Below are 20,964 nucleotides of genomic sequence, written 5' to 3' on the forward strand. Positions count from 1 at the left end.
GATGAGTTTGTTATATAAATGAACCGCTTCGAATGAAAGATAACAGATTAAATACGAAGGTTTGATCGAATGAACTTGAGAATTTCAATTTTTAGAGTAAAATAGTATTTCTTTCTGAATGAATACACACGAGTCAAAGGAACTGTTTAACCCCTTGGGTACATTTAACAACTAAAACTTGCCATCCACTTATTTTGCCTAAATATACATTCTTGTTCATTTCAGATTACTTTGTCAGTTTAGAAAAAAGATTAAATCTGTTCCATATGCAAAATTAATTTCAAATAAACCGGTACCCAGTGGGTTAATCGAATGAATGGTTCGAATGACAGTGTGACACTGTTAGATATCGTTTCTTCTCATTGTGTGTTCTTTTATTCCCTAGCAATCTTTCAACTGTTTATATCGTAAAAGTGTATGTGAAGAAGCGTAAGCAAATACTTTCTAAAAAAGCACGCCTTAGACCAAAAAGCCTTTTCAGTGATAACTGTATGATGTTGAGTCGTAAAAGTCTCGCATTTCTCAGTAATGTGACCCTCTACTCCGCTGGAAGTCTCAAGTTCACACGGTACAGCTATAGTGAAAAATTCACATTATGGAAGAAAATCGTATACCATATCATGAACCGAACTTGGTTGTTTCGCTTTTCAAACAACTACTTTCATGAAATAATAAGAGTAACTCGAAAATTTTTATTTTTTTGTAAACTATGCAGGTTTGTAGGGGACCTCAATAGAAGCAATTTATTTACTACTTTTTGGTTCTTCAGAGTGAGGAATACCCATCAATGGTTAATGTGTGTTTTCCTATGTTTCTATATATATCTTGAAAACTATAATAAATATCAAAAAATTGTTGAAATAAAATTGTGTGTGACTGTTTGTGGACGATAAATGGCGTTCAAGTCGCAAGAGTAATTTTGTCGTTTTATTAGAATTTGTTTCAATTTCACAGCAAATGCATTTACTCTGCTTTACTCGAGTACACTCGTCATGACTTAAAAATAATTAAGCACACGAGTGCATGTTTTCAAAATGAAATAGAACACTTAATGGGTTAAAGAACGAAAGAATATCTTACCAAATGAATGATGCCAGCAGCTGTCAACCAGACGGAGATGAAGATTGAAACGAGTTGGGCGAGACGAATGGAGCTCGATGTCTTTAGAATGTTTAGGTACTGGAGGATGTCAGGGACCGTCATCAGTCGTAGGGCTCGAAGGAACCTCAGTCCGATCCACGTCCGATCGAGGTATATCGACACGAAGGACGGTGGTATCGTAAAGTAGTCCACGAACGAATACATCTCCAGCATGAACCACAGCTTGTCACTGGCGGCGATAAACTGTTCCAAGAGAACAAACATTATTATTGTGACTTGGTTTACTGCGAAGTTCATTAAATCGCCAAAGATTCTGTTAACTTGTATCAATTCGAATATTTTCTATGCAACTATAGTAGACTGCGGGTGTTTATGCAATTATAAATTTTTGTGAAATAATTCTGCATGCTATAAATAAATAAAATCCGTAGTCTAGTGATTAGAGAAATTTCAAAAATTTATACGTCATATATACGTAGTGTTTGATCATAGATGTGTCAGAAATTGAATGCATTCATGGATCAATACCATACGATTGTTGATCATAAAAGTTTCATAAATTGAGAGCCTTCATGGATCAATATCGTACAGTTGATACTGTATGTCGAATAGTAACAACTTCTGCCATCGTTTTGATCATAGACGAAACGATCTATTGTGTACGATAGGTCGAACCGAAATGCAGTGTACGTGATCGTAAAAGGAAGCTCCTGTTTCGAAACTAGAAGCGTACAGAAAATCGTTGGTATTATAGGCACGTTCAAATCTATCGTTCATCAAACCTACAATGCAACAAGGTTTTATGGCAGGAACGTTACTGCCATCAAACGATCGCATCGTACGATACGCTGTACAATAATCACGTGCACGTTACAATTCTCGTTCTGACAAATGCACTCAGGATTTTATGCGTCTATAGCATTGCTGAATATGGTAACAAATTTTTTTATTTATATATAATGATTTTATGAAGAATTTTGTAAAATACTTTAATGAGTGTTATTTGTACCACGACGTAACTATTGATAGAAATTTTTTTTTTAAGTCCAAATATATGAAAGAACAACTGTACAATTTATTGTACGGTAGATCGAATCTTCTGTGGATTCTATTATAAGAAAATTTCTATGACTTCGAGCAGATCATCAACAAGTGAAAGAATTATTATTATTAAAGATGTTTACACTTACGCGTATAAAAAAGTAGACCATAAAAAATATATTGAAAGCTAAGTCTATCTGCTGAGTAATGTTGTTGCTCCACTTTTGGCAACGTTCCACCTCTTCGCTGTAACAAAAAATGTCGCATTATCGATAATAACACCATAAAACTTGTATGGAATCTTTCATTTGTATAATTTTTCATTCTCAGGACACTTTTTGAAAAGAATTTCGCTTGACATTGTATGGGCCAAAGAAAATAAACATTCTGTATTTTTTGTAAAAGATACGTTTCCTTGCTATCAACTATATTTGATCCTCCGTCTTTATAATGATATATAGTTAAAATATCACGAATTAAAATCTTGTATATTTTGTATATTTTTCCCATCAAATGTCTATCCACAAACACAATTAACATATTACAATTCGTTATCTGAGACCTGGTTAAAGGTAAATAAAAAGTTCATTAATTTTCTCACCTGGAGGCATCGATGAAGTATATTATAAGCGACGCTATACTGAGAATGAAAACTAGCACCACCTGAAACAGAAAATATGGGGTGTCGTTAAATCATCTGTCTTGTCATGGTCTAACGGAGCATTATAAATCAAGGATGTTATTCGATAAAGAACATTCCATATGAGGAATTTATTACCTTGGTCAAATCTTTCATAAGTGGATACATTTCCATAACTTTCAATTCTGCATTAATTAACGCAAATATTCATACTTTTGTCCCTTCAATATCACACACACAGTACATAAAAATAAGTTTCATTTCTCTTTATACAAAGCATGCATGTCTTGTTAAAATCATTTTAATACATTTTTCTCATTATATGATAAATTCTGCAGAAAAGTGGACGCACCTTGAAAATGATAATTGAGGAAGAATAACATGGAGTGTATAAAACGGAATAACATTTTCAATTCTGAGAAAAATGAAGAATTAAAGATACTAGAAACGAGTGGAAATGATCATTAGAAATCATCCTCGAAAAGGGTCGTGTACACGACACCGAACAATTACGAGCTCGATGCACCTTTTCGCGTTCGAATTATTTTTAACTGGCTGCTCGCGCCCCGGACCTCGTCGAAGAGGCCAACCCCCGAAACGTTTCCGTGTTGGTCGGAGCAAACGTACTTTAAAGTTCAAGGTTGTCGTGTGCTTAAAACCGTAATAAGACGCCGACTGACTCTTGGCCGGCCAACGAATTTCTCCTTCGTCATCGATTCGAAGCTCCTTATCAAATACGTCGCTTAACCAGCGATCCTCTCTTAACGAATAACCGGTCAATGTGAGAAAAACTTCTTTGAAGAACTCTGCCAATATTCGGTCCCTCTGTAGCCATGTGGCTGCATATTAGAATTAACAAAGTAAAATATTACCGCAAACGGAACCTTCGTATCGACCGTCAACATACGGAGTGAACTGTTATTGATGATACAAGCGACAAAATGATGGCTCTTTGTAAAAAGATAAGTCGAATGTTTGAAATATTATGTTTTATATGTGTTTGAAGAACTCGTTGGAGAAAATTTTACTAATCTGTTGGAGAATATTGCACGAATTTATTGGAGAATATTTTACTAAATTATTGGTGAATACTGTACTAATTTATTGAAGAATATTTTTGCTGATTATAAGCTCGAACGCATTTGCAACGGGGATTGCCACAGGTGAAAACGGTAACGGATATGCGTAAATATCCACCAGTGAATCAGCAGTATCGTTAATCTAACAGAAGTAAAAATTTTAGAATGGGAACTTCATCTCATCTATAGTGACGTTTAGGAAAACAGCAGCTTTGAAATCCATCTAAGTACCTTCTATTTTCTTAGCGTTACAATTTTGGTTCTTCCACCGATTAAACAACACTGAAACACTTGGAATTGGAGGCCCATTAAGTGTTAGCCATGACTGCTAAATTAGCCGTGAAGTATTATGTTGGCATCAACGATCAGCGGATCTTACTCCGTTCGATTTTTAGATATGAGATCATAGGAAACCTTTACTTTATGTTATAAATAGATAGAACTTTGTTATTGAAGCATTCGAATTAGAAACGTAACCGATTTCAGTCGGATCTCATGAGGCAATGATTAGCGGAACGTAGGTAACAATTCACAATGAAGGCCGTACAGCAAGCAAAAGGCAGTACTCTCAAAGTGAGAAAATGAAAAAGAGTAAACCTTATATATTGATACACGCAACATTATTCGTCTTTTATCTTATAATCGACTAGCTCATAAAAATATATATTTTTTAAATTTATGACGTACAGGTAATTTGTTAAAAAGTTGTAGCAAAGTGAAAGAGACTCTAAACTGTACCTACGTATTTCAAAACAAAAATTAGTGTCTTGTTCGGAAAGATCATTTCACATGGACCGATAATAATCGACTATTCATTCGCACGCTATAATTGGAGTTCAACCTTTCGTCGACGACCAAAGGAGTGACCCTATTCGACCTACATAACGAAACCATCATCCCCGATCTACTGTCCCACCGTCTATTTTTCTTCGGACAGACCGTATCGGAGTTGGGTCACATCTGCTTCATTCGTTATTTAATTCGTCCCCGTCTCGATTCAATTGACGACAAAACCCGATTTTTAGAACCGTGACTTGTCCCTCCCGCGCAAAAATAAAATTCGAACTCAACCTAAATCTTATTTTCGTCTACTCACCGTTAGTATTTACATCTTGAGAATAAATGATGTAAAATTTGAACATAGAAATAACTGAAGTTTTAAGTTAACGTTGAAAAACAATTCGAAAAAATTCCAACTTCTTCGTCTACTACTGTAAATAAATATATACTCATTTTCATTTAACTTCCCCTCTATCTATATTTACAATTAATAATAATAATAATAAAATATCCTTTTTCCTAAATCATGAACGAGAAAGCAATTTCGTAGTTAAATGAACGCAGAGATTGTAGTAAAAGACGCCGTAAAAGGAGGACCGAATTTGGAAAATGGATCGTATGCTGGAAGAAAGGTCATTAGCGTCCGGCTGGCAACCGGCCAGTATAAGTTTCCAAGAATATAACAAATTTGTCTTGACGCCGGAGGTGGAGGAAATAATCGTCGGTTACGGCTGGCCCATTCGAAGTAAAACGTTAGGATCTGACACCGAGCACACTCGCCCTTCCTTCTTCGTTCGACTGACACGGTTTCAATGTGCCAAGGCCTATTACCAATAATCCACTTTTCCCCAGCTAAGAATGAAACGCGTGTACGAGCATAAACGTTCCCCCGTTCATTCTTCGTCGCGAACTTTCCTCGAGGGTTCGAGCACATCAACTTAACTTGAAATGCTCGCAAATACCATTTATATAAGCCTGCCGCAGGGATCTGAATGATATTATAAGCCGATGAAGCATTAGAACGACAGGGTTGATCAAGGACTCGCCTATACAACCATTAAGATTGTAAATTTCGTAATTGCTACTAGGAGGTTATACGGTATTACCCCGATCTACTAAAAGAAAATCGAGAAAAAAGAAACACTTTCTCATGTTTGTATAAGAGTAACAAAATAATATTTATACGGTCAATTTTTCGAGGGTACATAAAACTCTTAGATTTCATCGTTCGAAAAATCAACAAACAGAATTTACTCATCGACCTAATAATATTATCAACCGAAAGCCTGACTCACCGATGGATGAATACTTCTCACTGTCACTATATCTTTCAAAACTTACGCGTAAAACGTGTTAAAATATTCCGTATCTACAACACAATAATAGGTGAATGATCTAGCCACTTACGACATACATGACACACGTGTAAAAATAAAAGGACAAATATAAACGGAGGCAAGAATAGAAATAAAAGTTTCAAAAAAAAACATGTATATGTAAACACATAAATAAAACAGAACCGAAAAGTGATTTTTTTTTCGGAAATTCAGCGTTACAGGTGAACGAACAACCAACCATCGTTTGTATGATACAAAATTCCAATAATGTCTTCTTTTACCGAGAATCTTTCAAATACACATTTAAAATATACAAGACTAAAAGGAACTATTATATACTCACAGATATAACAAAATTACATGATACTAATATTTCATTTCGTAATTCAGAATACGTAGCTATATGACAACAGTGGGTCGAAAACACGAACCGGTAGCTAGCGGTGAAGAGAGTCTATTCTGGTGTTGAGGGAGACCGATATCAGACACTTCTTTGTAAGTGCCGTCTGTATACGACCGTATGTTTTCCGATTAGAATTAGAGGAGCGAAAACTAGCACTTGCAGAGTGCTCGACTGTCACTCGGACGTGAAGGTTCCTTTCGACGATAACGAATTAACAAAGTACGGTTTTCTCCTTCGTACAGTGGCTGTCAAGGGTAACGAATTAACAAAGTACAGTTTATACATTCGTTGACATTTTGATGGGTAAAGAGAAAAACAGGCATTATCCATCATTTTTAGTGATTTTACAAGTAGTATACCAGAATTTCTTCCAAAAAATCTGAAAAAATTCTGGTATACCTATCAAAATCTCTGTCACATTATTACAATCGCTTCTTCAGTCGAATGTTGAAAAGTCTTTTGAATAAAAAGGAAAATTCGGGGGAAAGTCCGGAAAAATTGAAATTTCAACTGGCTCATTAACGACCCACATTTCCCATGGAGAATTTAAAGAAAATCCTTTTAATTGACAATTACACAAATTTTGCTTCGTTCACATTCTTCAGAGTATTCGAGACATAGCTGAGATTACTTGTGCACCGACCTATCATTTTGTGTATTTCGCGTAACCTCGCGACACGGAATGAGATGTTCTTCAGAACGCAAAGTGTTTCGTCGGGTGAACGGCTGGCCACATGAAATTCCTATATTTTTTTTTTTTTTTAACGAGCCAGAGCGCTTGACCCAAATCGTTTGTAACCACGAGCATAGGAAGATAGAGATAAAAACAAAGGCAGCGGGGAAAATAAAACACTATCAAAGAGAGCAGTCAGGAAGGGGCGCGGAATTACAGAGAAAGCGATTGTCGACGTGTATTTCTAGTAGAAACCACTTCCGCCGTGAGAATTGTTGACATTGGACTCTTGGGATAAAGTTTCTTTCCTTCTTGACTAATCGTTAATTTGATAGGAGTTGTTTACTACAAAACAATATAGCGCTTAAAAGCAAAAAACTACAAATATCTGTGTGGGTGTCGCGTAGAGATTCGTTTCGATTGCGAATTTGATCATTTCGATTTATTATTATAGATTTGAAATGAGAACTGTAAACTATCATACAATTGTGGATAGCATTTTGTGTTGAAATTTAAAAGAATTTCGCGAGAATGCACGATTCTATACAAGCAACAACATTTGAAAAAAAAGAGGAAATTATATACTAAACTGTACTACGCTATTAGGTTTAATAATTTAAATTTAAATGACGAATTATGAATATTCATCGGTTGGATCATTACCCTATTGCTAAATACATTTAATAGACTTGAAATGTATAATTCACGAAGGAATTTAATTTAATAAAAATGGTGATAATAAAAATAAATGTAGTTTTGGCTACAATGCTTAAAAACATCCTCAGTCTAATAAGAGACTTTTATGAAATGATCTGACAGAATGATAACTAACATGACGAGGAATTATTTCACGAATTATTATAATTGGACCATCCTCGACAAGAACTTGGAAAAACTTACTTGTTAACACATCCTCGACAGAGATGGATAGGTAATAGCAATACAAATGCTGTATATTCCACAGGCGTTGAAACGCGAACTCGTATTTCTCTTCATGACGAACGAGAAACTTAAATTTCTTTCGTGTCAGGCACTGATTGTGAGCATGAATCGTTTCGTACAGGTATGTATTCTGCGAGAACTTGTACCTATGCGTGACCGAACTGAACTGAATTGCTTCGCGATGTCTGTGCCACGTGTTCGTCGATGAAGTCGAGGAATTTCGTACTGATTGGTTAGTTATTACCTGCACGTATTGGCCTGTCAATAAAGATTGTCCGTTTTTGTTCCTGTTATTAAATTTCTAAGATGTGATTACGGTCTTAGAAGCAGAATTTTGAAAACTGTTGGAAAACAAGCTCGTTCCTTTTATGCCTGGTTTTATTACACTAAAAGAGACTAAATATTTTATTTTGGTTACGTGATTTACCAGTATTGGAAATATTTATTGCATCACCCTCAAATTTACATAGTACGCACAATTTTCATAGCAACATGATTGATAAAATGATTTATATCCAATTTATTTTAGCCAAGATAGTGAGATACACATTTTTTACACTAAATATGTCTTAATTAATTTTCCCAGTACTAATAATAAGAGGTATATAAGTGATAATGTAAATAAATATTTCCAGCACTGTATTATGAGCTATGAACGTAGACCATAATAGCTGTTATTTTGTATGGCAATAGTTTGTCTTCCTTTATCAACGCGTTAGGTAAAAAATTCTGTATTTCAACAAAAAATTTTGTACACGTCATTTAGTAAACTAATCTTTCTATCTACATAAAAAATAAATTAAGTCACTTGATCCAAGTTTAAAGAAACTATTCTGTTTTAAAGGATATATGGAGACTTTTTTTACTGACTGTATGTATCTCCCACAATCGGTTTCTGATGAAACAAACACGCAATTATTAATTTCGTATAAATCGCTGCAATATTTCGGTACATAAAACTTGTTCGAGAATGTCGATATGCGAAAGACACGAGGATTCCCGTGTCTACAGGAGTGTGACACTATCACTTCATTACCGATAGATTTTCAGGGCTTAATTTCGCGTTTATTTCTATAAATAGGCAAGTAAGAAAAACTCGGTCAAATCTGGCGTTGGCGTGAAACGACGAAAACTTGGGTGTATGCCATCACGGGTTGTAAAACTTCTTCCCTGGCAACGAGTCGTCCTTCTACTTTTTGCCACTTAAAATACTGTTAGTGCGTTTTAATTCGTTTCGTTCTTGTGCCGATCGATTTGTCTGCGATTCGAAAGAGTATTAAGGGTAACACTGTTTACCCCTTTCACCCGAATGATTTAAATTATTCAGTAGTCTTCTGAATAATAGTAAAATGTGATTTGATATCATCAATCTACATATTACTCCTAGCAACTTGATTATTTAAATTGTTCAGTCTTCTTAATAGAGAATGTGATTTGATATCATTAATCTTCATATTAAGCTTTGTTTTAGCGGTACCCACAATATTTGCCATATTTCTTATCATTATTATCGAACAGTAGAGGAAGATCCCTTGAATTTAAAAGTATCCTGTTTCCACGTCAAGGAAATGATAGATTAGTTCTAGATCTAATATTATTATTACTTGAAATTTGTTTCTGTCCATCATTAACATTTACCAATTACACGTTTCTTACTATTATTAAATTCAACAATTACAGTCACACTAAAGATTCTCTCATTTTATTCACGGAGGTTCCCCCATTTCTATGACAAGAAATAATCGACAATTTACCTCGATATTATTATTAATTTTCCAACGGCTCTTAAACCACGAAATAACAACAACAAAAATCGAAATTTATTAAAATCGAATCAATATACCGCATATGTTTATACATTTATAAAACAAACCGTCATAGAAAGTACTATAAAATCATCCATTTAACATAAAATAATCAAATGTTCCATACAATTTCGACTGAATCGACTTATTGCCGAAATTAAAATTAAACATTCTACCAATCGGTTTATCACAATAAACGGTCTACCAATCACTTTATAATTTCAAGCGTCGATTATACGTTTTTAACGATCCAGGGTCGACATTGATCGGAAACGTTTGATAGCGTCGCCTAGACACTTCGACTGCGCGCGTATATACCGGACGATACGAAAATAGCGAGGGCAACTCGTGATGAGTCTCCTCGAGACCCCACGCTAATTCGCACGCTAAAATAAGAACAGCGATCTTTATTTATAGTGGGATGCGATAGGTCAGATTGTCGGTTTTGGGGCAAATCGTGTAACGCCGCGGCGCGACTCGCGACGAAATGCTCGCGTTCCTAGAATCCGATGCAACGATTAAATTCGCACGACCACGACCGCCCATCGCGGCAATTCTCATCTACGCGTGTACAATTAAACCGAGCGCCTATCCCTCGTTTTTGCATCTCGCAAATGAGTTATTTCTGAGCACGCTCGCGCATTTATTTTTGTATCCGCAGCTATACGCTTATTACGCCCAACCCTGCACGCTTCGGCACGATTTCGCATTGTTTCTCGCATCGATCTGTGCCTCGAACGGTTGAAACTTAACCCCATCTGCCCTGAATCATTTATTACACCACATGATTAATTAGTTAATTAGAATACATGGAATCTTCAGGCTGATAGTATGGGTTATAAATGATTGCAGATTGAATCACATGAGCAGAAAGGGTTAACGCCGACAGAGACGACGAATTTTTCGTAAAATTATTGTTTCATGTTGGAACGAAACTATGGATTTGATATTTTATATATTTATCGTGAATGTGAATGTGTAGAATACGATATTTTTTGTGAAAATATGTATTGGGTGTATTGATAAGTAAGCCACTATTTCTTGACGAATTCAGTATTCGTTTCTATAGATGTTAAGGATTTATATACTGTATTATATCACAAAATTTGTAAGTTTATTTTACAGCTCACATGTTAATAAAAAAATATGTAATCAACATTGATTATGAAACAACTCTATGAACTCTGTTAATTCAGTCCAAGTAATCTTGATGTAGTTCTTTAATCAGAACGTGTAATGCTTCCGCAACCCAATACTCTCAATTTAAGAAGTTACTGGGCTAGGAGAAAACAGGAAAAAATTAGCATCTGCTCGCTAATTACAGAATTTATATCACTATATATTCGCCACAAGGTTGTACTTAAACGTTTTTCATTTGGCTCTGTTTCTCGTTCCAACCTCGATCCAATTGTTCGTAGCAGCAACATAGATATTTACATACAGATTACCTGTACATATAAGAATACGGGTCTGATAAAGCATTTACGCGTTGACTGTCAGACTAGCCGCTATAAACATTGTATAGGGTTAAAACGCTCCCTTTAACAAACTAGAAACTATCCATGACAATATTTATCATAGTCTTAACTTTTTTAACTGATCGAACCTCACAGACCTTAATCGAATTTAATCATTTAATACTTTATTAAAAATAGTAAATTTTAAGATTAAAATAAAACATGTGTCACCTACAATGGGTGATGAAATTTATTAAAATCATCTGTATAAATTGATAATTTCACGATTTTAACAGTATTTTTTATAATTGTATAAACTAAGTTCAATTGTTTTGTGTATTTTTAGTGCACAATTATTTATTAAAAATCATCCAGTGTAAAAACCTTAATATTGCGACTTCATTTCTACAAAAACATATTCTTCATACTGTGGCTCTAATAATTTGATCACCTATTGTACGGAACATAAAAGATATAAATGTATAAGTACGTAATTAAAAATATATACTAGGCTATGGAGAATAAGCCAACATAATTCCGAATATTGACAGAATAAATAATTATATGAATCATTTATTTATCTTTAAATAAAGTAGCTTCATAATGTTATTGACTAAAATTAAAACAAATATTTGTTATCCTATTTTAAGCATTTGTACGTACTATAAAAGTATAATCCTCATTCTAAGTAAACCTCTTCATTATGAGAAGTGTGCACAAAAAAATATTTAAAAACTGAGAGAAAGAAACAAAAAATCGAGTTTATGACGTAGTACGTATTCTTTTACGTATCACTCGGGTATTGTTTAATACTTTTCAGGAAAAAAATATAATAAAATCGCCTCGAACAGCAAGTTAACGACCAACCGTATTTAGCATAATATTTCGCTGAAATGCTGCTAAAATAATATCTTTTATGATATCCTGAACGCGCTAGTAAATTTCACACAAGAAACGTCTCGTCTCATAATAATACGACGTTCATCATTATTCCCGAATTAAAAGAACTAGAGGAAGCGTTAACTTACTTTCCTAATGCCACTGTATCTTAATGTACTCCATATTCATGACTTTTATAATTAATGTCAAAAACTGCCACATTTAATGAGCACCCAGATTTAAAACGATAATATAGAAGATTTTCCTGTATTGAAATACTCAATAATTCACCACGTAGTTATCTTTCCTTGAGACTAGAACTACCAAAGCAATCAAAATGACTGGTTAGCACAGTTTGATAACGTTGATTAAAATGTTACAATACATTTTCTCAGATTTTTCACAAGTTTCATTGCAATATAAAAATGAAGAGATTAGTTCATTAATAAATTTAAATATTTTCGAAAATTTGTCACGTTTATTGATTCGATAGAAATAGATATACATACGGTTATCGTTGGTAATTCTAGTATTGAAAAACAGAAAATAATTAATATTCCTATTCCTTGTTCCACCTCGTCGCAACGTCTTGTTCCACGATAGACACGTACCTACATCATCAAAATAAATTTCATATTCACCTAATGAAACGTAAATTTTCCCGATCTGTATCGAAAGCGTTCTTTCAAGTCCCTTCACAGAAGAATTATGTGCACGAACGACTCCAGGTTCCACAGGATGGTCCCACCCCGCCGCTCTACCGTTGTCCTTTCGAAGGAGCAATTGGTTGGAAAAGCTTCCGGCAATGAAGAAGGATGAGCCACGAATGGTGGTGATAACCCAGTAACCTACATCTTTGTTGCTATGCCCCAACGCTGGAGTCTTTGGATGCTGCTAACGTCAGAGGCGAATCTGCCGATAGGTACATAGTAGCCCGTTTTGCCAGAAAAGGACAGGCCAACCATTGTTGAGATTATATGAAACCAGTGTTGGGGAAAATAGTATACGGATTATGTATTGGAAGCCTTCGTGGACGTTCGTGTTTTTTGACGTGGAGGGATTTTATTCAAGAAGATGAAGGATAAGCGGACTAAAGCTAGGGGATGTTCATTTTTAGTGATTTTACGGTGTTTAACAGATTTTGTTAGTGGCAATTGTGACTACAGAACTGTCGGGGTTACAAGGTAGAAATAGGTACACGTAAGATAACGTAAAAGCTTTCGTGTACTGGTTAAAAATATTGGTGGATTAAAACATTAAAAATTGATATTCTCAATACAGCTGTTTTGTTATCCCCTTAACCTAAGGTTTCTGTCAATGGTCAAATTTCAAGTAAATTTTTATTATTGTTTAACCCTTTGAAATGTGAAGTATGTATTCCGACATTAGACGATTACTACAGACAACTCTTGGGTTTAATGACAATCGATGCAGAAGAATGTACTATACAACATGTTCTATAGAAATATTAATTACCCATGTAACGGATAATTAGAACCCAACATTCTACATTTACCTTTTATTATATAAAATTTTGTAAGCACTGTACATGCTACCCAATTTTTACTTCGATAAACATTACTTTAGACCTTACATACAACCAGTATAAAATATGAGACTTTTATTCACACAATAGTAAAATTACAGCAGTGGAAGTAATTGAACAAAAGAAACAGAGTTAACACGCGCTACATTTCGGTTGTTTCGCGAGCCAACGCACGCTTCCCACTTCCACTGCTGTAAATTTAGTGCTGCGCGATAAACGTGTAATTTTTTGTAGTGGCTGAATTCGTCTCAATGTCCCCTAGAAAATAATGTAAAAGGGTACTACAGATAATCCTCGTATAATGCGATACTTGTACAACGCGGTTTGGATATAACACGGTCTACAAATTGTAGTACACCCTTGTTCAACGTGGTTGCGGTTCCGATATAACACGATCTACAAAATATAACAACCCATATGTATCTTGTACCATACGTAACCCTTGTTCCATAGTTTATATGTTTTTTAACTTACATGTATATTACCTGAATTAATCCTTTAACACTAGAAATACCAAACCTGTCAAAATGACGAATTTCAGATTTTTTATTCTACAACTACTGAAATCCTAGAGATATGTAGATATGTTAACCTTTAATTTCTTATACACTTCATATAATACTGTACTAAATTATATTGTATTATACATTACACGTAATAATATATTACATAATTTAATTTAGCATACAGTCGACGCTGGTAGTTCTAGTATTAACTGACTATGTCTATAACTGACATAAATCTTCGAAATATATTTATTAAATTTTCATTACAGTCTCAGACAAAAAAGTTGTAAAAAACTACATTTACTATTATTATCAACATTCTAAAAGGACGCAAGCTTTTCAAAATTTTCTTAACACATCATTTAGTAAACTAATCCTAACTTCATAAAGAAACTCAAATCACTTGGTCCAATTTTATAAAAGTTGTTCTGCTTTAAAGGGTGTACGAATACTTTTTTTATCCACTGTATACAAAATGCTTACGTTAGGTGGAACACCCTGTATATATCAGACACCACCTTGTCAGGTCTTTAACAAAATGTCCTCTCTTCCCCTTGCCGATTAAGGATTAAAGCTAAGCTGCGATAGTCCTGTAACGGTTCTCCAAGTGTAGCCATAAAAAATTAGGTCGGGAGACGACCAGTCGAGACGACCTAGTTCACCATTGCTCGGGATGTTGTTTTCGTGGACGTTGTGCTCGGGATCACGCCCGCGTATACAACGGATCGTGAAACGGGCTACGGTTGTTGTATAATTAAATGAACACCCAGTGAAACACAATCCACTCCCGTTCGACCGGGGACCCCATTAGGCATAAAGGGCCGCTGTTGTGACTTCACTTCGCGGGGACGAAGAAGGGGCTAACGCGAGATAAGGGTGGAGGGGAAAAAGAGGCCTCAGCCGTGTGATGCTACTTCGGTGTCGCGACTTTCTACAGGGTGTTAATAAAAATATACGACACTTTCACACAGGGTGGACTCCAGATGTAAAACTAACACGCAAGATGCTGTGCATATAATAATTATTGTTATATGGTAAAAAGCAGGAAATTCCAAAAACACGTGTCCCCTATTTTGACCCACAGTTTACATAAAAACAATTAAAATTTAACAAGAAAAAATAATAAAAAATTGAAATTTTTTAAATATTGTTTTAACAGTGACTTTTTTAGGAAATTATTAATATGATTAAATTCCTCATACGAAAACGTACAATTAAAAGAAAAAATTTTTTACTATACTCTTTAGTTCCGGAAATATTCCAAAAAAATATGTTGTCAGTTAATTGTTGAAAATACAGTGAAAAATCCAAGTCAAATACGTCTGACGCGATGGCTTATACCACTTACAACAGAGTTTCGCAGCTAATACACGGTATCGATCGATGGCCTAGTTAAATTTCTGAATGAAATAAAACCAAATGAATGAAACCAACCCACGTGAAATGATCGAATAGCGTTCCTCTTAAGTAGAATAACCCGCCGGTGTCAGACATATTTCACGCGTATTTAGACCCGTATTTTTAATAATTAATAACTAGGAAACGAAACCTCGAATGGAATTTCGTCATTCTTGATTTTCGTTTTACAAAGGAACATTTTATATTGTTACACCGAAAAATGAAAAATCTTGTGTGCGTTTTCTAGTCCAACTTTAATGCCCTCTATCTTGGCTAAATAAAAAAAACGAGCACCTACGGTTTTTCACTTTTAATAAGGGCTGAGAGGACTACAAAACGTACGTAAGATTTTTCATTTTCCAGGGTACTGGAAAAACGTTTCCTTGTGAATTTTCCATGTAGAATTCCAAGAAAGTTTTACACATTTTCATCGACACCCTGTATATTCCCTTAAACGCTGACTCTACTCGTTTCGCCTATTGAGCAGGTACGCGGAGCAAGAGAGCTTTAAGCTCGTCCACCACCCCAGAAAGCGACGTTCTTTAATGAATCAGCGATGCATAAGCTGACTCGATCGGGAGCTCATGGCTCTGGCCCTGATCGGTTGACATATGGGACAGTAGAACCGTACGAAGTGTTTCGGAATAATTTAACGATATTTGTGCCCTCTTTATAGAGGGTTAGTTGCGTTATCGCGATACAGGGTGGTTTTAGTAACTAGACTGGGCTATAGCTCTGCTCCAAGTGAAGGTAGGTAAAACATCGTTGAGGAAAATTTTGCATAGTTTAACAAGTTCTATCATTCAGCTGTATTGTTTGTCTTCAAAAATGCATAGGTACACTTGCAAACTGCAATTGTACTTTTTGTTTTAATTGAACATCACGATTTTGTTGCATAAATTGATTCCTTGTGTTATTCTGTGTACAAAATGTATGAGATAAGATTAATGAAAACACAATGCTTTACGAGATATTTCACTTGTTACAGAATTATTATGTTAGTATTTACTAACATCGTACATACTTACACAGACAGAAAGTTTACCATAATTCTCGTGCGTTCAAAATCGATTGTTTCGATAAATGATTTGAAGGAAAGCAAAAAAACGTGTATAAAAAAATGTTTAGAATTACTGTGAGTATTCGAAAAAAATGTTAAATTATAAATCATTAATTAGTAAAGTAATTAAATTCGTTCTACAGTATAACTATAGGTAAAATGTAATTGCTGACCTGTAGATTTACATATAAAACTACAACGAAGCTGAAGCTTTAACAAGGATTAATCAACTTTCCGCTTTATAAAAAAAAATCGGTCTAAATTAATCTTTCTAGCAACAGAAGCTCATCGTACAGTAAGTACTTAATACAACTGATAGTAATATTACCGTCAGTACAATTCAACCCCCAATAGCACAATCTGTCCGATCGCTGGAATCGTTAGTTACGCGCGGGTTAATGAAACTATAAAATTGTTTCCTCCCAGTATTTATGCCCGTGCACCTTCCCGACCTGCCGTAATTGAAAGCTTATGCGCTCATTTCGAGACTGGTATAGCCGAGCGGGCCGTTTAACGCAACGTGTGGTAGAATTATTGGAAATTTAAAGTGCTGCTATCTGGAACAGAGCCAACCGCTGAAATCGATCGATAGCTAAAATACACAAGCCATGCTCCGTTATTTATTTATGCTACTTGTGCTGTACGTTTTCAGGAGTGGTTGTACCACTCGAGAAAGTCCCACTGTACATGTGTATGCGTGCTGACACACACTACACACGCGGGAAACACGTTCACCGTATTTTTTTTTTTATTGCCAGGCAAACGAATAGAATAGCAGGGACGTTCGAACGAAACAAAGCGTTTCTCGTGCTTAACGGAATCGGTTGTTTCGTTTAAAGTTTTATGATAGCTTTTCGTAAAGTACACAGACACAATGTAACACCATAAAAAACTGTGGACCTGACTTTAACGATGAATTCATGCATACACTCCCGCTCATGAGTATCGGAACACTTACCGAATATGAAAAAAAGAAGTTGATAAAAATCTGAAATATTGTTTAGGTGATACTAAAGCTCAATGGACAACGTTTATCATTACTATGAAGTAATAAACGTCGCCTAAAATATATTTTTACGGAACCGAGCTTTTTCTTTCGTACAGACCAGGTGTTTCAATATTTATGAGCGGTAGTATATACACAAAGGTGGCAGAAGGAAATGTGAAAACGAGCGTCTGGCTGTTTTATGACTAAACTACGGACGTTTATGTAAATTTCCTTTTTCAGAGAGCTATTTTATTTAAATAAATAAGTATCGGAGAGCAAAATACTTTACCAATTGAAGCATTTATTTGGTTGAAAATGATGTAAAAATTTGATTGGAAACCTTGAATAAGGGTCAGTAACTCAGTTTGGTTGAAGTTGAATTCACAGTGAAGTATGGTTCTACAGTCCCTATCGATCATTTTATGTTGTACACACAGGTTGTAAATATTCTGTCAGTAGGCGATGTAATGTTGAGCACAAGAAGCTCGTTAGATGTTTGAAACTTATGGAAGAAAGGTCTAAAGCACAATTTAAAAGTAGGAGGTTTAAGTCTTTCAAGCATAGTATTATGAAAAATGTCCCCCTTTTTTAGTGCTGGAACGTGCAAGGTGGGACGTTATTCATAACACCTTTAAATCGTGAAATTATTAAAAATAAAACATATTTAAAATATAACTATTTTGTTACATTTTATAATAAAAAAATGTGCGTGCAACCGAAAATTTTTTTGTTATAAAATCCTGTGCTTCAAAAAATTAAATGTTACAGCTTCTAGCTGTTCTGTTAGTTGTTTCAATACAATAATTCGGCAACTTACCGAATACAGTGTAACTTAAAACCCGGTTTTTCCCAAAATGTATTACATGTGCTTTAGTTTGACCCTTATTCGAGGTTTCCAATCGTTTTATTAATCTTTGTTCTATTGCATTTCAGTGATGCAAATTTTATGCTCTGTTACATCAATAATTAACTAAAACGTGACCATCACTTCTCCATACATCCACCAAATGAATCAAATTTAATGAAGATCACTGAAACGAACGCAAGAGAGTGTTTGATTAAATAGGGAAGATAAACCTCTCAAAGTAAACTACCGTTCAGAAGAAGTTCAATTGCTTCCTGTAACTCGCTGAATCAATTTGATCGGATTAAAATAGACAAGGCTAGTGTCAATGTCACGTCTTACGTGCCAAAACAGGGTGAAACATTTCGGACGACGACGATCATTATAAATTTTTTCCGTAAACGTCGTTACCACCTGAGACGTGCTTACACCTTAAAACAGAATAAGCTGGAAAATTTATACGCAAGCAACTTATAGAAAATTCGTCTCCGTTCGGTTCGCCGTATAAACCGTGCCTCTATTTCTCGGCCGAGCAACCATTAACGTGAATGCTAATAAACTACAGTTGCCAAGACACGCCCACTGCCTTCAATTGCATTCAATGCAGGGACCTCTCTCGCCGACGAGTGAGAAACGCGTGTATATAATCGTGCACAAATAGGCATGTATTATATAGACACCGGTTTTGTCTCTGCAACACCATTACCACGGCATTTCCATTTATGATGTTCATATGAAACATACTCCAACCTCCAAACATCATCCACGCGTAAAAATAGAACGTTCGCTGGTGCTCAGTGTCTTCTAGACAATCTAGCCCCTCCCTTTGCAAGAAAAACACTCAAATGCATTGAAAAAAATACTTCCTATGATAAAGAAGATTCTATTTTATGAAAAGAAAACGATTCTTCGTGTAAAAGTGAGTAGAAAATGTAAAATTTGTTCGATGAAGATTTCGTTTCTGAGAAAATCGAAATTGAATGTGTCTTATGAGAAATAAAAGCACAATTTTCAAACTGCAGGACCAGAGTGGAATTCACAAGGTTAAAACGCTGCTGGGTTGGAACGAACTCGAGAACAGTAAGAGAGTGAAAACAAATGGTAAAGCATTACAAAATCACGATAAACTTGACAATTATAACTTCATGAAAGTTTCATGAAGGAGCAACGACTGGTTCGTAACACTTCATCTGTGACGACGCTTTTATGAAGGAGTAACGACAGTTTCTTAACAGTTAATCTTCCGGTATTCGTTGGAATTCCGACGATAAACGTCCACACCAATTGTAAACTTTAAACTGCAGAAATTATTCGGGTAGTTTCTTGACACAGCGTGAAATTGCAACGAGAGTTTAATACAATGACTGCGATAGTGGTCACTGTAATCGGTTCGCGATTAAATTACACGAAAAAACACTCATTTAACACTTTATAGACGTAAGTAGTAGTAGAATAATAATGAAAATAATGAGTGTTCAAGTCAACGTGTAGGTACTTATATTTTATTAATAACGAAAACCTAACCAAATGTATCTTAACATGATGCTATTATAAGAGTAAAAACTGTGGCGTGCAACGTGTTAATGACTGATGTGAAGCAATGAATCTAAGATTGAGAACTGTAGTAAATCTAAAGATTCTTACATCTTCCGATGTCTATTGTTCGTTTCTGTATTAACTGATTCAGTAGATTACGCTATTAAAATCTGGATCATCATAAAGATCCATAATCCAGCAATTATTAATGATGATGGAAAATTGAAAATAATATAATTCCGTGGACGGCTATCAAAATGAAAAACCATGGAATATTCCGTTACTCGTTGGATAATTGTAAACGAGACCGAGCTAGAGGTTATTCGAGAAGTTTCACGTTACACATGGAACAATGCGTTTTTCATTGGCTTAATAATACACAGCTCGTGTATGATCTCATTTTCATGTCTTGGGGTCTTAAGGCTAGCCACGCATTGCTAATTGAACCGATTGCGTGATAAAAAAAACAGTTTAGAACTGAACAACACGAGGGTGAAACTGAAACGTGCGTGTTCTAGGGACACAAGGTGACGGCTGCGAGTCGCCTTGGAAAAATAACTGTGAGACGTAACTCGTTTCAAGTCGCTGCGCAAATTGTGCAGTGTCATTGAAAAACGACATGCTCCACTTTAGACAACGAAACAGCTGCTGGAACGTACGTAATTTCGCCCGATGCGCGTATGACTTAAGCAAGTGCCTTAATCCGTTTCGATTGCAGCCCAACGAATTGCTGACAGGTAGACTCGGATTTACTCCATTTACTGTCTTCGTCAAATCGTGAGGTTTGTTGGCAGAGTGTATGAAAGAGACGCGAAACGTGAAAAGTACCCTCCCCTCAATGTCAGCCCTCGAGCTGTTTTGAAACGAGAGACATTGTTCTAACCAAGAAAATTGTAACTTTGAGGAATAAAAATGTAAATAAAAGCATTAATATAATATCGTTACTTTA

General features: G+C 35.3%; 1 protein-coding gene across 7 annotated transcripts in view; it reads right to left on the minus strand.

The window, feature by feature from the left end:
* The window catches only part of LOC107187604 (calcium-activated potassium channel slowpoke), a 135,257-nt gene that overhangs the window by 98,294 nt on the left and 15,999 nt on the right, over positions 1 to 20,964 (minus strand). For all 7 annotated transcript variants that reach the window (XM_015575731.1, XM_015575734.1, XM_015575732.1 and 4 more), the window contains 3 exons: positions 2,744 to 2,805; positions 2,292 to 2,388; positions 1,081 to 1,344 (listed from right to left, as the gene is read on the minus strand). In XM_015575731.1, coding sequence (XP_015431217.1) covers positions 1,081 to 1,344; positions 2,292 to 2,388; positions 2,744 to 2,805 — 423 coding nt within the window. The remainder of the gene's footprint in view (positions 1 to 1,080; positions 1,345 to 2,291; positions 2,389 to 2,743; positions 2,806 to 20,964) is intronic.

This window comes from Dufourea novaeangliae, unplaced genomic scaffold (genome assembly GCF_001272555.1).
Source record: "Dufourea novaeangliae isolate 0120121106 unplaced genomic scaffold, ASM127255v1 scaffold89, whole genome shotgun sequence".
NCBI classification, from domain to species: Eukaryota; Metazoa; Arthropoda; class Insecta; order Hymenoptera; family Halictidae; genus Dufourea; species Dufourea novaeangliae.